The following is a 16,368-nucleotide window of genomic DNA, read 5'->3' as shown; positions in this document are numbered from 1 at the left end:
TTAACTACTAAAATTTGCAGGAGAGCTTGTTCTGTTAAGACTTAAGCCCAGATCACCAGGTAAAAATTAAAAACAAAAACCCATACACAACCTAAAGATGACTAAACACACACACACACACACACACGGCAGTACTGCCAGTGAACATGACCCATTCTAGCCCACCCGGCGACATATCGACTCCTTGCCACCCATCAAACACCCCGAAAAGCATTCCACGATCCAGCCACATTTTTTTAAGAGAGACACCAAAGTCTGCCGCATGTGTAAACTGAATCTAAGTCTAATCTGTAAAGGGGTGCCCATAATAACAAAGAAATACCCAGCAGACAAAATTTATGTCACCATGAGAGGCCTAAATTCCCAAAGAGGCCTCCAAGATACGGAAGGGGGAAAAAAAAACAAAAAAAATTCCTGTGGCCAATATATAGAACTACAGCAAGGCCTAATTTGCCAAGGTGCTCAGGATACTAGAAAATCTCCAAAAAACGGGCAACTAGTATACCACCACCTGAAGGCCTAATCTGCCAAGGTGTTCAGGGTACTGGAAATTCTCCAGCGGCAGCCAGCTTCTTACATGTTACATACCGGACAGCTCACCACGTCGGTTCACAAGTATTCCTGCTTGCAGTTACTGTATTACAGTTTTATAAATAAAATATGAACTGTATTACAGCTGAAAATAAAATGAAGATTGCTGGGATGCTAAACACACGACTCTTCAAGAAAGGATTTTCATTCTTTTAACAATGATCAACATCTTTGTTTCTTTTACAAAACTGAAAATCACATTAACCCTTTCAATGCCACTGGCAAAAAGATATACATAGGCAGCAGCACACAAAAGAGTTATTGGTTCCTTATTCAATAGCAATATTGGGGGGGGGGGGGGGGAGCAGGGAAGTACACCCAAGTACTTACAGTGCTTTGAAAAAGTATTCATCCCCCTTGAAAATTTTCCACATTGTGTCATGTTACAACCAAGAACAAATTGTATGCGATAGACCAACACAGTGGCACATAATTGTAAAGTGGTAGGAAAAATGATACATGGTTTAACATTTTTTACAAAGAAATATCTGAAAAGTGTGGCATGCATTTGTATTCAGCCCCCTTTACTCTGATACCCTTAGCTAAAATCTAGTGGAACCAATTGCCTTCAGAAGTCACCTAATTAGCAAATAGTCTCCCTGTGTGTAATTAATTCTCAGTATTAAATACAGCTGTTCTGTGAAGCCCTCAGAAGTTTGTTAGAGAATATTAGCAAACAAATAGCATCATGGAGACCAAGAAACACACCAGACATGTCAGGGATAAAGTTGTGGAGAAGTTTAAAGCAGGGTTAGGTTATAAAAAAAATCCCAAGATTTGAACATCTCACGGAGCACTGTTCAATCCATCATCTGAAAATGGAAAAAAAAAAAAAAAAAAGGAGTATGGTATAAACCACAAACCTACCAAGACATGGTCGTCCACCTAAACTGACAGGCCAAGCAAGGAGAGCACATCAGAGAAGCAGTCAAGAGTCCCATGGTAACTCTTGAGGAGCTGCAGAGATCCACAGCTCAGGTGGGAGAATCTGTCCACAGGACAACGATTAGTTGTGTACTCCACAAATCTGGCCTTTATGGAACAGTGGTAAGAAGAAAGCCATTGTTGAAAGAAAGCCATAAGAAGTCCTGTTTACAGTTGTCGAGAAGCCATGTGGGAGACACAGCAAACATGTGGAAGAAGGTGCTCTAGTCAGATAGGACCAACACTGAACTTTTTGGCCTAACTGCAAAATGTGTGGTGGAAAACTAACACTGCACATCACCTGAACTCACCACCCCCACCATGAAACATGGTGGTGGTGGCAGCAACATGTTGTGGGGATGCTTTTCTTCAGCAGGGACAGAGAAGCCTTTCAGAGTTGATGAGAAGATGGATGGAGCCAAATACAGGGCAATCTTAGAAGAAAAGTCTGCAAAAGACGAGACTGGTGCAGAGGTTCACATTCCAGCAGCTGAACGACCCTAAACATACGGCCAGAGCTACAATGGAATGGTTTAAATCAAAAAGCATATTCATGTGTTAGAATGGCCCAGTCAAAGTCCAGACTTGAATCCAATTGAGAATCTGTGGCAAGACTTGAAAAATTGCTGTTCACAGATGCTCTCCATCCAGAGAGCTTGAGCTAGTTAAAAAAGAAAAAAAAAAAAAAAATTACATAGTGCCTGTGGTCAGTAGAAGTAGGAACAGCAATCCATCATTGGTATTAGTTGGAAGAACTGTGGGAGGAATAGTGCCAAATGGTTTATACCAGTGAGGAATTATGCCCAATTGTTTGTCAGTAGAAGGAATACCGCCCCACCCATGGTGTCAGTGGAAGAAATGGTGCCTCATAACAGTGCCCCAAGGGCCAGATAAAGGCAAGCAGAGGGCAGCATCTGGCCCTCAGGCCAAGTGTTCATGAACATTTGCAACTTTGCAGACCATTCCTTTGGAGGTGGAAACAAAGTAAAAAGGTCAAAACTATGCAAGAAAAAAAAAACACAAGCATAGGGATGTAGAAAAACAGCAGCAAGTGTGCTAGACAGGGGAGTTAAAAATTCTAACCATCTGTTTCTTATAAAAGGCAAATTGTCCACTGAATCCCAGGAGAACACTGCATGAATAAATGTCTAAAGGAACAATGAAGGCTCCCTGAAAGCTTGGGGCTTCATTTCGCCAAATAAAATTCATGGCCCTTACTGCCAAGTAGAAGCAGATTCTTATCCATCACATTAGTGTTGAGGAGACATCTGATCCCTACCAATTACATTGCAGTGCGAAAATGGCCCCGCACAAGGCCACAATTAAAAAAAAAAAAAAAAAAAAAAAAAAACACAAAAAAAAAACACACAGGCTTGCAAATAGATATTATAGTGAGATATAAAGTATGAACGATAAACAGCCAAGGAAAACTTTCAAAGAGATACAAGCTGAACTCCAAGGCCAAGGGACATCAAATGTCATCGTACCATCCAGTGCCTTTTGAGACAGGTGCTCAAAGAGAAGAACATCCAGAAGGGCTACACTGCTGAAACAAAGCTAAAATGGATTTTGCTAAAATGCATATTGCCAAGTCATAATGCTTCTGGGAGAACGTCCTCTGGACAGAGGAGACAAAGCTGGAGCTTTCTGGCAGCTCACATCAGCTTTGTTTTAACCAACAGCAAAAACAGTGAATCTTTCAAGGAAAAGAATACTATACCTACTGTGAAACATGGAAGAGACTCAGTTATGTTTTTGGGGCTTCTTTACCATGCTGTGTCTGCCACAGGGTGCCTTTAATCTGCAGGGCACGACAATATCAAGACCATCAAGGATTTCTGCAGGAAAACAGGCTGTCCAGTGTCTGAGGACCCACACTCTACGACTTGCTCAGCTTTCAGAGAGGAAAAATGAGCCAAAGAACACAGATAACAGCACCCAGGTATGGCTACAAACAAAACATTGAATTATTCTGAAGTGGCCTTATATAAGCCCTGATCTGAAGCCTATTGAACATTTATGGAAATAGCAGAAATATACAGTCTGGAGAAGGTACCCTTCAATTTGAAGCCGGTTGCTCAAATATTATTATTATACAGGATTTATATAGCGCCGACAGTTTGCTCAGTGCTTTACATTAAAGGTGGGAGACAATACACGAGACAGTACAGTAACAATATGATTCAATATACGAGGGGTTCGAGTACCCTGCTACTTGGAGCTTACAATCTAGAAGGGAGGGGATACTGGTACAGGAGGAAACTAGTAATTAGCTGAGGGCAGGGTAGGCTTCCCTGAATAGACAGGTTTTCAGAGTGTGCCTAAAGGTGAGCAGAGTAGGTGATAGTCTGGTGGATTGGGGTAGGGAGTTCCAGAGGATTGGGAAGCCCTGGAGAAGTCCTGGAGACGGGTATGAGAGGAGGAGACCAGGGAGCTCAGTTTTGGAGAGATTTAGTTTGAGGAAGTGGAGTGACATCCAGTCCTATATGCCGCTCAGTAAGCTTGTGATACGGGCGGAGACTGAAGGGGTGAGGTGAGGGGTAGAGAGATAGATTTGTGTGTCATCGGCATAGAGATAGTAGTTGAAGCCGTGAGAGTGTATCAATTGGCCAAGGGAGGAGGTTGTAGATGAAGAGAAGGGGTCCGAGGACAGATCCTTGAGGGACCCCAACCGAGAGTGGGAGTGAAGAGGAGGTGGCAGCGTTACAGGTAACACTGAAGGAGCGCTGTGATAGATAGGAAGAGAGCGGAGTCTGAGGCCAAGAGAGTGTAGTTTTTTTTTGTTTTTTTGAGGAGAGGGTGGTCAACAGTGTCGAAAGCCGTGGAGAGGTCGAGGAGTAGGAGCACTGAATAGTGGCCATTAGTTTTGGCGGTTAGCAGGTCGTTGGGGAGTTTGAGTAGGGCAGTTTCGGTGGAGTGTAGGGGGCGGAAGCCAGACTGTAGGGAGGTTGTCAAATAGGCCAAACTACCCATTTTCACAGGCAAAAACATCGCTTGTTTGTAATTATTGCCTCTAAAATGTGGTGCGACAAATTAGATTGAGGTCCCATAATTTTTGTCCATGTCATTTTCATTTTATTTAAAATATTCCTGTTGAATCAAAAGTCTTTTTTTATTAGATGTGGAATACTAATTACTTTTGTGAAGAAGGGGGGAAAGTCCAGTAGCATGACCTGTCGGAATCATGTGGCTGGCCTCTGCTACAATCAGAGATTTTGTTGCAGCATTAAGCAGAGCACAGCAGTCAGCATTTTAGGAACGGTGTTTAAAATGCAAGTTGTGGCGTGTAGTAACTGTATTGCTGTGACCAGCAGAAATCTAGTAGTGGTATCCTCTTTGGTATGAGCATCGTTGGAATAACACTTCATGCCTGAGTAACTCTAAAGGCTTGTTCACTCCATGGTGCAGAGATGTCAGTTTTTCTGCACTCGTTCTGCAAGGGTGCAACTAAATCAGTTGTTCTCTATGTGCCCTGTTCACACCACAACACTAGTATCATGTGCAGATTTTTCTCTGCGCAGAAATCTGCAATGTGTATAAAACCCATTGAAGCGTGCATGAAAACTGATGTAAGCGGATGTCTCTGCAAGTGAAATCTGCGTGTCAGTTTCAATCAGTTTTTCTGCATGCATGGTGTGAATGAGGCCTAAAGCATCACCAAAGTTTAGCTACACTATTCAAATGGTTAGCAACATTCCATGTGTGTTGCTAACAAGCTCCATGAAGCCCAAATTTTTTTTACCCCCCCCAACAGATAAATACACCAATTAAAATACATAAAAAGTAGAGCCTTCTTCCTTTCTGGCCTTACACTCCAGATCCAAATTTTAAATATGGAGAAAATGTAGTAATAACTACTTGCTATGGGGGCATATGTGCAGCTGCGTGCTTTTGAGCTGGGCTGTGTGTGTCTATAGACAAACAGCAAGCCTTGCCCCCACCCCCTACTCACAGGATTTGATTGACAGCAGCAGGAGCCAGTGGAAGTGAAAGAGCAGCACACATCCTGCCTCTATATAAAAGCAAATATACCAAACAGTACTTCCCACATAGAAAATGTTCTGCTGTAATAAAACTTTCGAATCCCAACAACTTACATTGGCCTTCGAGACCAAAAGTACATCAAGCCTTGATGGTCTGTAGACCTAGTCTCTGGCTTATTTAACAAAGCAATGCAAAATGTAGTAATCCAGACCCAGCAGTTAAGATTTCTGCCTAATGCTGTCAGATCAGTTAAGAGATTCGATTGACTGATATAGATTACTGTGCCTTGTACAATTCACACTGTACTCAAGCACTGCCAGATTTTTAGCACTTCCTACTTCATGACATCCTGAAATTGTTACATGTTGGTTTGATCCTGCAGGTTTCATACATAAAGCAGCCTTTTAATTTTAATCACAAAAATGATACCATGCAGGTGATATTTTTCCATTGTTAGATGGGTCAGGGTGAATTCACTGTAATGGAGAGCGGCTAAAGTGCATTACTGATCGGGGAGCTGTCCGTTCCCACCTGCGGTAGAAGCAATGTGGTGCACAATTCAGCACATCACACAGCTCCCTTTTTAGGGCAAACTTTGTGAAGTGCGCAAAATATACATTTTATTCACTTAGTTGCAGCATGAATGGAACACATAGGAAACAACTGTTTTATGCGTGTATAAGGCAATAGACGTTTTACAATTCAGCAAAAGAACGGTCACTGCACATGGAGGTTTATTTACTAAAACAGCAAAATCTGGTGCACTTGTGCATGGTAGTCAATCGGCTTCTACAGTTGCAAGAAAAAGTATGTGAACCCCTTGGGATTACGTAGAGTTTTGCATGAATTGGGCATAAAATGTGCTCTGAACGTCATCTAAGTCAACACAATAGAAGAACAGTCTGCTGAACATAATACTACACAAACATTAGATGTTGCCATGGTTTAATTGCACATAACATGTAAACAGTCACAGTGCAGGGAGGAAAAAGTATGTGAGGCCCTAGCTTAATGACTTCTCCCAGAGCTAATTGGAGCCAGGAGTGAGCCAACCGTGACTCCAATCAGTGTGATGATATTGGATGTGTTGCTGACAGCTGTCCTGCCTTTAAAAAACACACACCTGTTTTGGGTTTACTGGTTTCAAGAAGCACTGTCTGATGTGAACCATGTCTCGCAGAAAAGAGCGCTCAGAAGACCTACGATCAAGAATTGTTGACTTGCCTGAAGCTGGAAAAGGGTTACAAAAGTATCTCCAAAAGCCTTGATGTTCATGTGTCCACAGTAAGACAGACTGTCTACAAATGGAGAAAGTTTAGCACTGTTGCTACTCTCCCTAGGCGTGGTCGTCCTGTAAAAATGACTGCAAGAGCACAGCGCAGAATGCTGCATGAGGTAAAGAAGAATCCCAGAGTGTCAGCTAAAGACCTACAGAAATCTCTGGCACATGCTAACATTTTTGTTGACACATCTACAATAAGGAAAACATTAAACAAGAATGGAGTACATGGGAGGACACCACGGAGGAAGCCATTGCTGTCCAAAAAGAATATTGCAGCACGTTTGAAGTTTGCAAAAGATCACCTGGATGTTCCACAGCACTACTGGCAAAATATACTGTGGACAGATGAAACCAAGATTGAGTTGTTTGGGAAGAACACACAACACTATGTGTGGAGAAAAAAAAAAAAAAGGCACAGCACACCAACATCAAAACCTCATCCCCACTGTAAAACATGGCGGAGGGAGCATCATGGTTTGGGGCTGCTTTGCTGCCTCAGGGCCTGGACGGATTGTTGTCATTGATGGGAAAATTAATTCCAGAGCTTATCAAGACATTTTGCAGGAAAACGTATGACCATCTGTCTGCCAACTGAAGCTCCGCAGAGGATGGGTGATGCAACAGCACAATGACCCAAAGCATACAAGTAATTCAACAAAACAATGTCTGCAACAGCACAGAATACGCCTTCTGGAGTGGCCCAGTCAGAGTCCTGACCTCAAACAGATTGAAAGGCTGTGGCATGACCTTAAGAGAGTGATTTACACCAGACATCCCAAGAATATTGCTACACAAACAGTTTTGTGAAGAGGAGTGGTCCAAAATTACTCCAGATCATTGTGCAGGTCTGATCTGCAACTACAGGAAACGTTTGGTTGAGGTTATTGCTGCCAAAGGAGGGTCAACCAGTTAAGTCCAAAGGTTCACATACTTTTCCTCCCTGCACTGTAAATGTTTACATGTTATGTGAAATTAAACCATGGCAACAGCTAATGTTTGTTTAGTGTTATGTTCAGCAGACTGTGTTCTTCTATTGTTGTGACTTAGATGACGTTCAAAGCACATTTTATGCCCAATTCATGCAAAACTCCACGTAATCCCAAGGGGTTCACATACTTTTTCTTGCAACTAACTTCAGCAGGTTCAATTAAGCTTTAACAAAAAATAAATAAATAAAATATTGAAACTGATTGGTTACAATGCAGAGCTGCACCAGATTTTGCACTCCAGTTTTAGTAAATCAACCCCAAAGTGTTAATTAGCCCTGGTTACAAACTCCCCCATCTCAGAGTTAGGCTTTAAGGGCCTATTCAGACAGACCGGTGCTGGAAAGAATCTGCAATCCTTGCCAGTGGAGAAACTAACTTCATGCAAACAGCAGCAGCCGCCAAGGATGGTGCTGGTTACATTTGTACAACTATTCACATGTAAACGCTCATCCAAGCATGCCATTAGGGGCTCTGACTGACCCTGGACAGTGCTGGTTCTACCCACACAAAACTTCATTTTGTCCAGTTTGTATGCAGCTATAGCAGTGTCCTACTGTATCCAAAAGAGGGGTTTAGCTGCATCTGATCACTGCGGTCTAGCCACAATCAGCCATCAGAACGAGACCTTTACACACACTCGATCTAACAAGTATGAAAGGCAAGAGCATTCCTGATCAGATAGTTAAGGTAGATCTAGGTCTGGTGAGCTTTAGAAATATTTCCCATATTGCTCACAGCAACCAATCTGTTGCCAACTGTCTCTGCAGTCCAGGTTTTAAGTGATTAAAGACATGTGACTGGTTGCTATTGGACAACAAGGAAAACAAATGTCCTGTTAGCAAACTTAGTACAGATCCACCCAAAATGTTACATGTAGAGCCCGTAGAGAAAAATAGTTGCTTAACTTAGCATGTTACTGCTCTTTCCCAAGTCTTCAGATCACATGATGGCTCAGTGGCTACAAATCAACATTTGTAGCTTGTAAAATGGCTTAAATAAGCTGAATCAACGATAAGTCTTGATCTACACCAAGCTGACCCCAATAGCATTGCAGTTTCAAAAGATCCCCAACAGGGAAAAAAATAAAAAATAAAAAATCTACACCTTTATTTTAAAGTGGAGCTCCAAATTTATTTATTTTTTTCCCCCTCAAAAGCACCCTCATTATAGTTGCAACTTATCTAATGCAATCTGTCATATGCTGTATATGCAATGGTTTTAGTTATCCAATATACACACAGCACTAACATGCAAGCTCCCATCTTCAGTGTGGGCATCTGAAGCCCGCTCGGAGTTTCTTTCGGGATACAGTGCAGCTGGCTACACAGCGTTCAACTCCCAATCTCACGCCTGCGAAGTGTGTACAATGTGCGGCGCACTTGTTGCATTGCAGGTTGCCATAGCAATGGCAGCATTGGAAGTTCCCACCCAGTTATGGCAAACGGTCTATCAATTTAGAAACCCAAAAGAATGCTAGCATCCCACGCTGCTGTGCTGATGTGAAGTAATTCTATCGATCTCACTCCTGCTCCCTTCTCCGACGCTCCAGTAACAGCAATAAAAGACTGATTTTCCTATTCATAAATGCTGCTCAACTGTGCCCGGCGTTGCATCTTTTTCAGTTTGGAAATACTGCGATGCTAGAGGCTGAGGATGCCCATTTCCTCCTGGGATTGAGGACACTTGTATCCCAGGAGCCAACTGGCGGGAGGATAGTACTATGGAAGTGGAACTCTTTATTAACCCTACAGGTACTATACTTGGGAAAAAAAAAAAAAAAGTACAACACCATCCCAAAAATTAATTGCATTGCAACCAGCAATGCAAGGGTCAAGTTAAAAAATAAGGTGAACTCCCCTTTAAGCTGAGCACAAACCTCAATCCCTTCGTTTTAGGTCTCATCAGGTGATTTCGGATCCTATTACTTTCTCAAAGCCTATAAATCACAGCAAGTTAAAAAACTACCAGTGACATCTCCAACCCTTTAGGTTTCCCTATGCCCAGCTCAATGGGAAGGTAATTTGCTGCTTTGCAAGCAATTTCCAGCCACTGCAATAAACTACACATCCCACGATACACAGGGATGTCAAGTTTAACTTCTGTGTGTTCATTGAGCAGTCTGTGGAGTTCTCTTGTCCTACCACTGCTCCCCCATAGCTGCCCATCACCATCTCCCACAACCCAATACAGGGAAGCCCACCAAGGCAATGACTATCATTCACAACACCAAGATCTGGGACACTCAAGACAACATGAGGGTCATGTGCCACTGTACCTGGTGTTACGTCATATTGATTATAGCTGAACTATAGATTTTTTTTTCCTTTTAATTAAACTGGTCCAGCTTTGTTACAGCTAATTCTTCATATCACATCTGGAGCCAGAGGGCAGCTGGGGATGCAGGGTGCTGCTCAACCAACTTGCATCCTATACAGGATACAGGGAGTCAGAAACTCCATCATTCAAAGAAAGACTTTCCAATGAACACAAGGCATTCTTTAAAAAGAAGTGCATAAATAGAAAAATACCTACTCACCTAGGTAAATACAGTATCAATCCCCAGCTGCCTCTACACCAACAGCTGAGCGATGAAAGACCGCTGATCACTCAGTTCTCGGTCTTCAGTGAGCAGAGAGCTGGCTCTCAGCTCTGCCCCACCAGCATTCACTGAAGCACTGGGCTGTTGGACAGGGCGGGAGCATTATGCTGAGAGGCCGAGCCAGTTTCCAGTTAGGCATCTGGGTGGATCCAGACATTAAAGATTGAATCTTTACAGAGTCTGGACTGGCTGAGTAATGTGTTACAGGAGTGTACAACAAAGCGCACACCTGTGAGCTACAGATGAAGTAGGGCCAAATGAGCTGCGGCTCTACTTCTTTTAATTACACAAAGCGCAGAGGAAGTCATGATGATGTCACAAACTCCACCTCCAGTCAGGGGGAGAATGCTTCTGCTACAATATAAATAGAGCTCATATCAGTGCAATATACTGTATATGTACCCAACATACTACTGATAATGGAACCTGGCAGGGCTTTAATAAGAAGAAGATTATGGAAGAGCATGTGTACTTGGGTAGATATAATCACTCTTGGGATCCTAAATTAGGTCTAAAGTACAGCACTGTAGAAAAAGAGAAAGCAAAAAAAATAGTTTTCAAGTCTTGGAACCCCTGTGATACAAAGTTACACCTATAGCTCCTCCGCATGATCAATACGTTATATAAAAAGGTTTAAAGCGAACTACACTGTATCTGAGCTCCATGCTTTATTTTTCCAAGAAATTACTTAAAACACCCCCTAGCATTTCTGGCAGTGGCCATCTTGGAGTAAGGGCAGATGATTCGTGTAGCAGCTACTTCCTGGAATTCACCTGTCCTTAGCTCAGGCATGCAGGCAGGAGGGTGTGCTTAGCTGAGAAAACCCCTCTTCCCCTCCTAAAGACTCCTGGGTTGTATGGAATTCTTGGAAAAAAAAAATTAAAAAAAAAAAATCCCCAGTATAAAACAAGTAAATATATAGTTTCCTATGTATTTACTAATGCTAGCAGTACAAGGATTAAAAATAGTCATGGTTGAATCAGTGAAGTTCCACTTTTAGTACAACAACATGTAATACCGACCAGAACCCCTTCATATAGTAAAATTAGTTTCAGTAAGCTTGAAATCAAAAAAGGATAACAGAAAAGAAAGACAACATTAAAAAATGGTGGCGTCCCCTAATAGTAGTGATCAGTGACCCCTTACATTGGTGGTTAGTAGAAAATGATTCCTATGCATTGGTAATCTATGTAGGTGGTAAATAATAGCTCACAGAACCATTGAGTTCTATGGAGCCCTTGAAGAAGGCTTCCATAAACAATTCTGTGTATAAAATTAGTGGTGAATTGGTCACCCAAGTGTCTCATTTATTAATCCTAGCAAAAAACAGTCATGAAATGTTACTAATCCTAGTACAAACCAGTCATGAAATGTATGCCATACAATGCTTTAGGGCCCACTCCCACTTATCCATATTTGCAGCATGCATTTTACATTACATTTATTCAATGTAAATGCATGTCAACACTGGTGCATGCTTCAATGAACATTTTAATACGTTTCCATTTATTTCAATGGAAACTGCACATGCCAAAAGTGTACATGGGCCCTTAGTGCGGTAAAATCTTCGATAGATTATATTCATAAATCAGATTACTATGCTAAACCATAGAATAATTTTCAGCACCATCAGAAAATCAATAACCCAACAAGAGCGCTCAGGCTACAACTAGGCCACAAGTGTTTGTGTTATGGTGTGCTCCTCAAATTTGCACAAAGATGGAAATTAACTCCTGACAATGGACGAAGATGAATAAAATTGCCTAATATTTTAATATTTCTGCTAAACAGGCTTGTGATGACATCACAATTAAACAAAAACCTTGACATTCTCAGTTATTCAACATTTACCACAAGTCACCAAATAATATCCCCCTGATGAAAAATGAAGCTCTAACACGGCTACCTAACGAGAACCTGGATGACAGCTGCAGCTGACTTCAATGATTACATGGAAAACATCCCAGGGAAAAAAAAAAAAATAATAGGTGGGTAGAACCAAGTTACCGGTTCAGGCCTTTGGCAGGGATGATGTTGTCACCACAAGAGAAGATAAAGCCTTGATAGACATCATTGCCATCAGAACAGGGGAAATTGACAAGAGGAGGAGAGAGACAGGGAGGAATTGACAAGGTGGGGGGAGCCTGAGCTCAGCAAACACAACCCAAAAAAAAAAAGAATTAAAAATGGTGCAGAGCTTTCCCAGATGCCCTTCAAGCCACACGAGGACAAGACCATCTAAAATGGCAATATAAACAGAAGCAAAACCTGTATGGATATAGGAAAACGAAGGTGGAATCTGTGCACACCGATTGATCTGTGTAAAAGGACTTAAAATAAAAAAATTACAAAATGCTCATTCAACATTTAGACAGATCTGATCCTCTGAAGCCGATATTTGGCGTGTAGGTAGTACTGTTTTTTTGCAATGGACAGATCCTAGACAAGCCAAGCCAGAGCCTTCCTAAATCTGCACATTCATAGGGTGGCCTATGTCTAGCTCCCTACACAGCACCGCCAGGGCTTCCTACACAAGGAGGGATGGATGCAGGTAGACAGGCATTCTTCGACAGCCGCTCTGCCTACATCATGGGTCCTGTTGGAAGCCAACACGTAGTCGATGGGTGCCAAGTATGTGTGGTTGCATGCAGAGAGATGTTACAGATATACACATTGGGGGGGGGAGAGGAGGGCTTATTGCAGATGATGACAATGCTAGTAATAAATAGTACTCATCCCAATTCACCTTGCAGAGCTGGAAGTGCTCGGACTGGAGGGTCTCTGGGATTTCCACCTCCCTGATTCCAGGCTGGGATGAAGACGACGATGACGACGAGGAGGATACGGCTGTCAGGCCATCCAGCACCTTTTTAAATCTCCTCATGGTCACCCTTCTCTGCCTCTTGATCCACCACCACCACCTCCTCCTCCAGATCTCCTCTCACCCCCCACCTTTGCTCTCCTCCTCCTTTCTTGTATTGGTCCCCCCCTTTTCTGTGGCTGATGGGCACCCCACACACACACACAGGAGGGTCCTGGCCCCTGGGGCTGTGGGAGGAGGAGGAGGGAGGTTGCTGCTGCAGGTGATCTGTGCTGGAGAGGGACAGGACTGAGGAAAGCTGCTCAGGCGGAGGAGTAGAAGGAAAATGATAGAATAAAATCTCTTGCAGTCCTGTGTTGCTGTCCAGATGAGGAAGCGCAGAGGCAGGGGGCTCAGTCCAGCATGGAGTCCAGTGTAGGGGGGAGGGGACCGGCAGGTGGCCCTGGCTCCCCAGATGTGCCAGGCTGGGTGTCAGGAGAGGAGGACGCCTGTGTCTTCCCTGTGCTGCACTGGAAGCGACAGCAGCCTGCCACAAGCTGCTCTCTTCCCTCCCCTTCCTTCCTTCCTCTCCGCTCTCTATACCCCTCCCCTTCCCTCGCTGTCACATTTTCCTCTTCCTCACTCCTCAGCTCTCCATCTTCGGCTTGCCATTCCCGACCGAGAAAACCGTTCCAGCACCGGGCCGCCCGCCGCTTGTTGCTCCGGGTTTATAGCCGGCACTTCCTTATCACAGGCGCCTCGGCTACACCTGTCCGTGTTTTCAGTGTGAGTGTGTGTGCGGCCCCGCCCCTGTGTGCCGCCTGTCACCGCTCATTGTGCTGCTGCTGCCGCCACTCCTACCCTGGCCCCGCCCACCAGCGTCTGCTCTACACCTATACACGGCTGCTGCCAGGGACGGGGCATGCTGGGAGGAGGGCACAGCACGGGAGGGAGGCTGGGGGTAGTAGTTCCACGGCAGGTGCTGGGAGGAGTCTGTTTTACAGAAGGGGCTGACGGCATGCTTTTTGGGCAGTGGTTCCAGAGCAGGGGGCTGGCAGGGCATGCTGGGGGCAGTGGTTCCACTGGAGGTACTGACAGGGTATGCTGGAGATAGTGGTTCCACAGAAGGTGATGACAGGGCATGCTGAGGGCAGTGGTTCCAGAGCAGGGGGCTGGCAGGGCATGCTTGGGGCAGTGGTTCCAGAGCAGGGGGCTGGCAGGGCATGCTGGGGCAGTGGTTCCACTGGAGGTACTGACCGGGTATGCTGGAGATAGTGGTTCCACGGGAGGTAACAGCAGGGCATGCTGAGGGCAGTGGTTCCACAGAAGGTGACGGCAGGGCATGCTGGGGCAGTGGTTCCACAGGAGGTAACAGCAGGGCATGCTGAGGGCAGTGGTTCCACAGAAGGTGACGGCAGGGTATGCTGGGGCAGTGGTTCCACAGGAGGTGACGACAGGGCATTCTGAGGGCAGTGGTTCCACAGGAGGTGACGGCAGGGCATGCTGGGGCAGTGGTTCCACAGCAGGTGATGACAGGGCATTCTGAGGGCAGTGGTTCCACAGGAGGTGTCGGCAGGGCATGCTGGGGGCAGTGGTTCCACAGGAGGTGACAACGGTGCTGGCAGGGCATGCTGCGGCAGGGGTTCCACTGGTGCTGACAGGGTATGCTGGAGATAGTAGTTCCACAGGAGGTGCTGACAGGGTATGCTGGAGATAGTAGTTCCACAGGAGGTGCTGACAGGGTATGCTGGAGATAGTAGTTCCACAGGAGGTGCTGACAGGGTATGCTGGAGATAGTAGTTCCACAGGAGGTTACAGCAGGGGACTGACGTCATGCTGGGGGCAGTGGTTCCACAGGAGGTGATGACAGGCCATGCTGGGGGTAGTGGTTCCACAAGAGGTGTTGACAGGGCATGCTGGGGGCAGTGGTTCCACAGGAGGTGATGACAGGGCATGCTGAGGGTAGTGGTTCCACAGGAGGTGATGACAGGGCATGCTGGGGGTAGTGGTTCCAAGGGAGGTGTTGACAGGGCATGCTGGGGGCAGTGGTTCCACAGGAGGTGTTGACAGGGCATGTTGGGGGCAGTGGTTCCACAGAAGGTGATGACAGGGCATGCTGGGGGCAGTGGTTCCACAGGAGGTGATGACAGGGCATGCTGGGGTCAGTGGTTCCAAGGCAGATGCTATCTTTGCATGCTGGAGGCAGTAGTGCCACAGAGAATGACATCCAATGACAATGAATGTTGACAGAACATGCTGATGGTAATGGTCCCACAAAATATAACATGGGGGGGGGCTGACAGGGCCTGCTGGGGGTAGTAGTTCCACAGAAATCAGCAGGGGCTGGCAGAGCATAGCGGAGGTAATAGTCCACAGATGTTAGGGCATACTGGGGGTAGTAGTTCCACAGAGGGTGACAGCAGGAGGCTGATGGAATGCTGGGGGTTATATTTCCACAATAGATTCTGACAGGACTTGTTGGGGGTATTACTGACACGGCAGATGCTAACTTTGCATGCTGGGGGTAGTAGTTCCATAGCAGAAATCAGCAGGGGACTGACCGGGCATGCTGGGAGCAGTGGTTCCACAGGAGATGTGAACAGGGCATACTGGGGGTAGTAATTCCACAGATGTTGATAGGGGGCAGACAGGGCATGCTGGGAGTTATAGTCCCACAACAGATTCTGACAGGACATGCTGGGGGTATTGCTCCCACAGCAGATGCTAAGCATGCATGCTGGGAGCAGTAGTGCCACAGATTATGGCAACCAGCACTATCAGAGCATGCTGGGATTAGTAGTTCCACAGTAGACACTGACAGGACATGCTAGAGGTAATAGTACCACAAAAGATAAAGGGGGGTTGATAGGGCATGCTGGGGGTAGTAGTTCCACAGTAAAATTCAGCATGGGCTTGCAGGGCATACTGGAGGCAGTAGTTTCACAGTAGATTCTAACTGCATGCCGGGGGTAGTAGTACCTCAGAAGATGGCAGAAAGCACTGAGCATGCTGGGTTTAGTAGTTCCACAATAGACTTTGACAGGGCATGTTAGGAGTAGTTGCTCTACAGTAGATATTAACCACGTATGCTGGGGGTGGTAGTGCCTTAGAAGATGACAATAACCACTAATAGAGCATGCAGAGAGTAGAGTTCTACCGTAGATACTGATTGGACATGCTGCGGTTGGTAGTCACACAA

General features: G+C 45.1%; 1 protein-coding gene across 4 annotated transcripts in view; it reads right to left on the bottom strand.

The window, feature by feature from the left end:
- The window catches only part of STXBP5 (syntaxin binding protein 5), a 488,403-nt gene extending 474,422 nt beyond the window's left edge, over positions 1-13,981 (bottom strand). For 3 of the 4 annotated variants that reach the window (XM_089694280.1, XM_089694279.1, XM_089694281.1), the window contains exon 1: positions 13,116-13,980. In XM_089694280.1, coding sequence (XP_089550406.1) covers positions 13,116-13,253 — 138 coding nt within the window. In that variant the 5' untranslated portion in view covers positions 13,254-13,980. Of the gene's footprint in view, positions 1-13,115 lie in introns of all 4 variants that reach the window. The other variant, XM_089694278.1, reaches the window with a different exon arrangement.
- Between the last annotated feature and the right edge of the window lie 2,387 nt (positions 13,982-16,368).

This window comes from Staurois parvus, unplaced genomic scaffold (assembly GCF_062004578.1).
Source record: "Staurois parvus isolate SC_StPar_1 unplaced genomic scaffold, SC_StPar_1.0 ptg000657l, whole genome shotgun sequence".
In the NCBI taxonomy this organism is placed as follows: Eukaryota; Metazoa; Chordata; class Amphibia; order Anura; family Ranidae; genus Staurois; species Staurois parvus.
The sequence above is the reverse complement of the archived record's forward strand: the minus strand, read 5'-3'. Positions and strand labels throughout refer to the sequence as shown.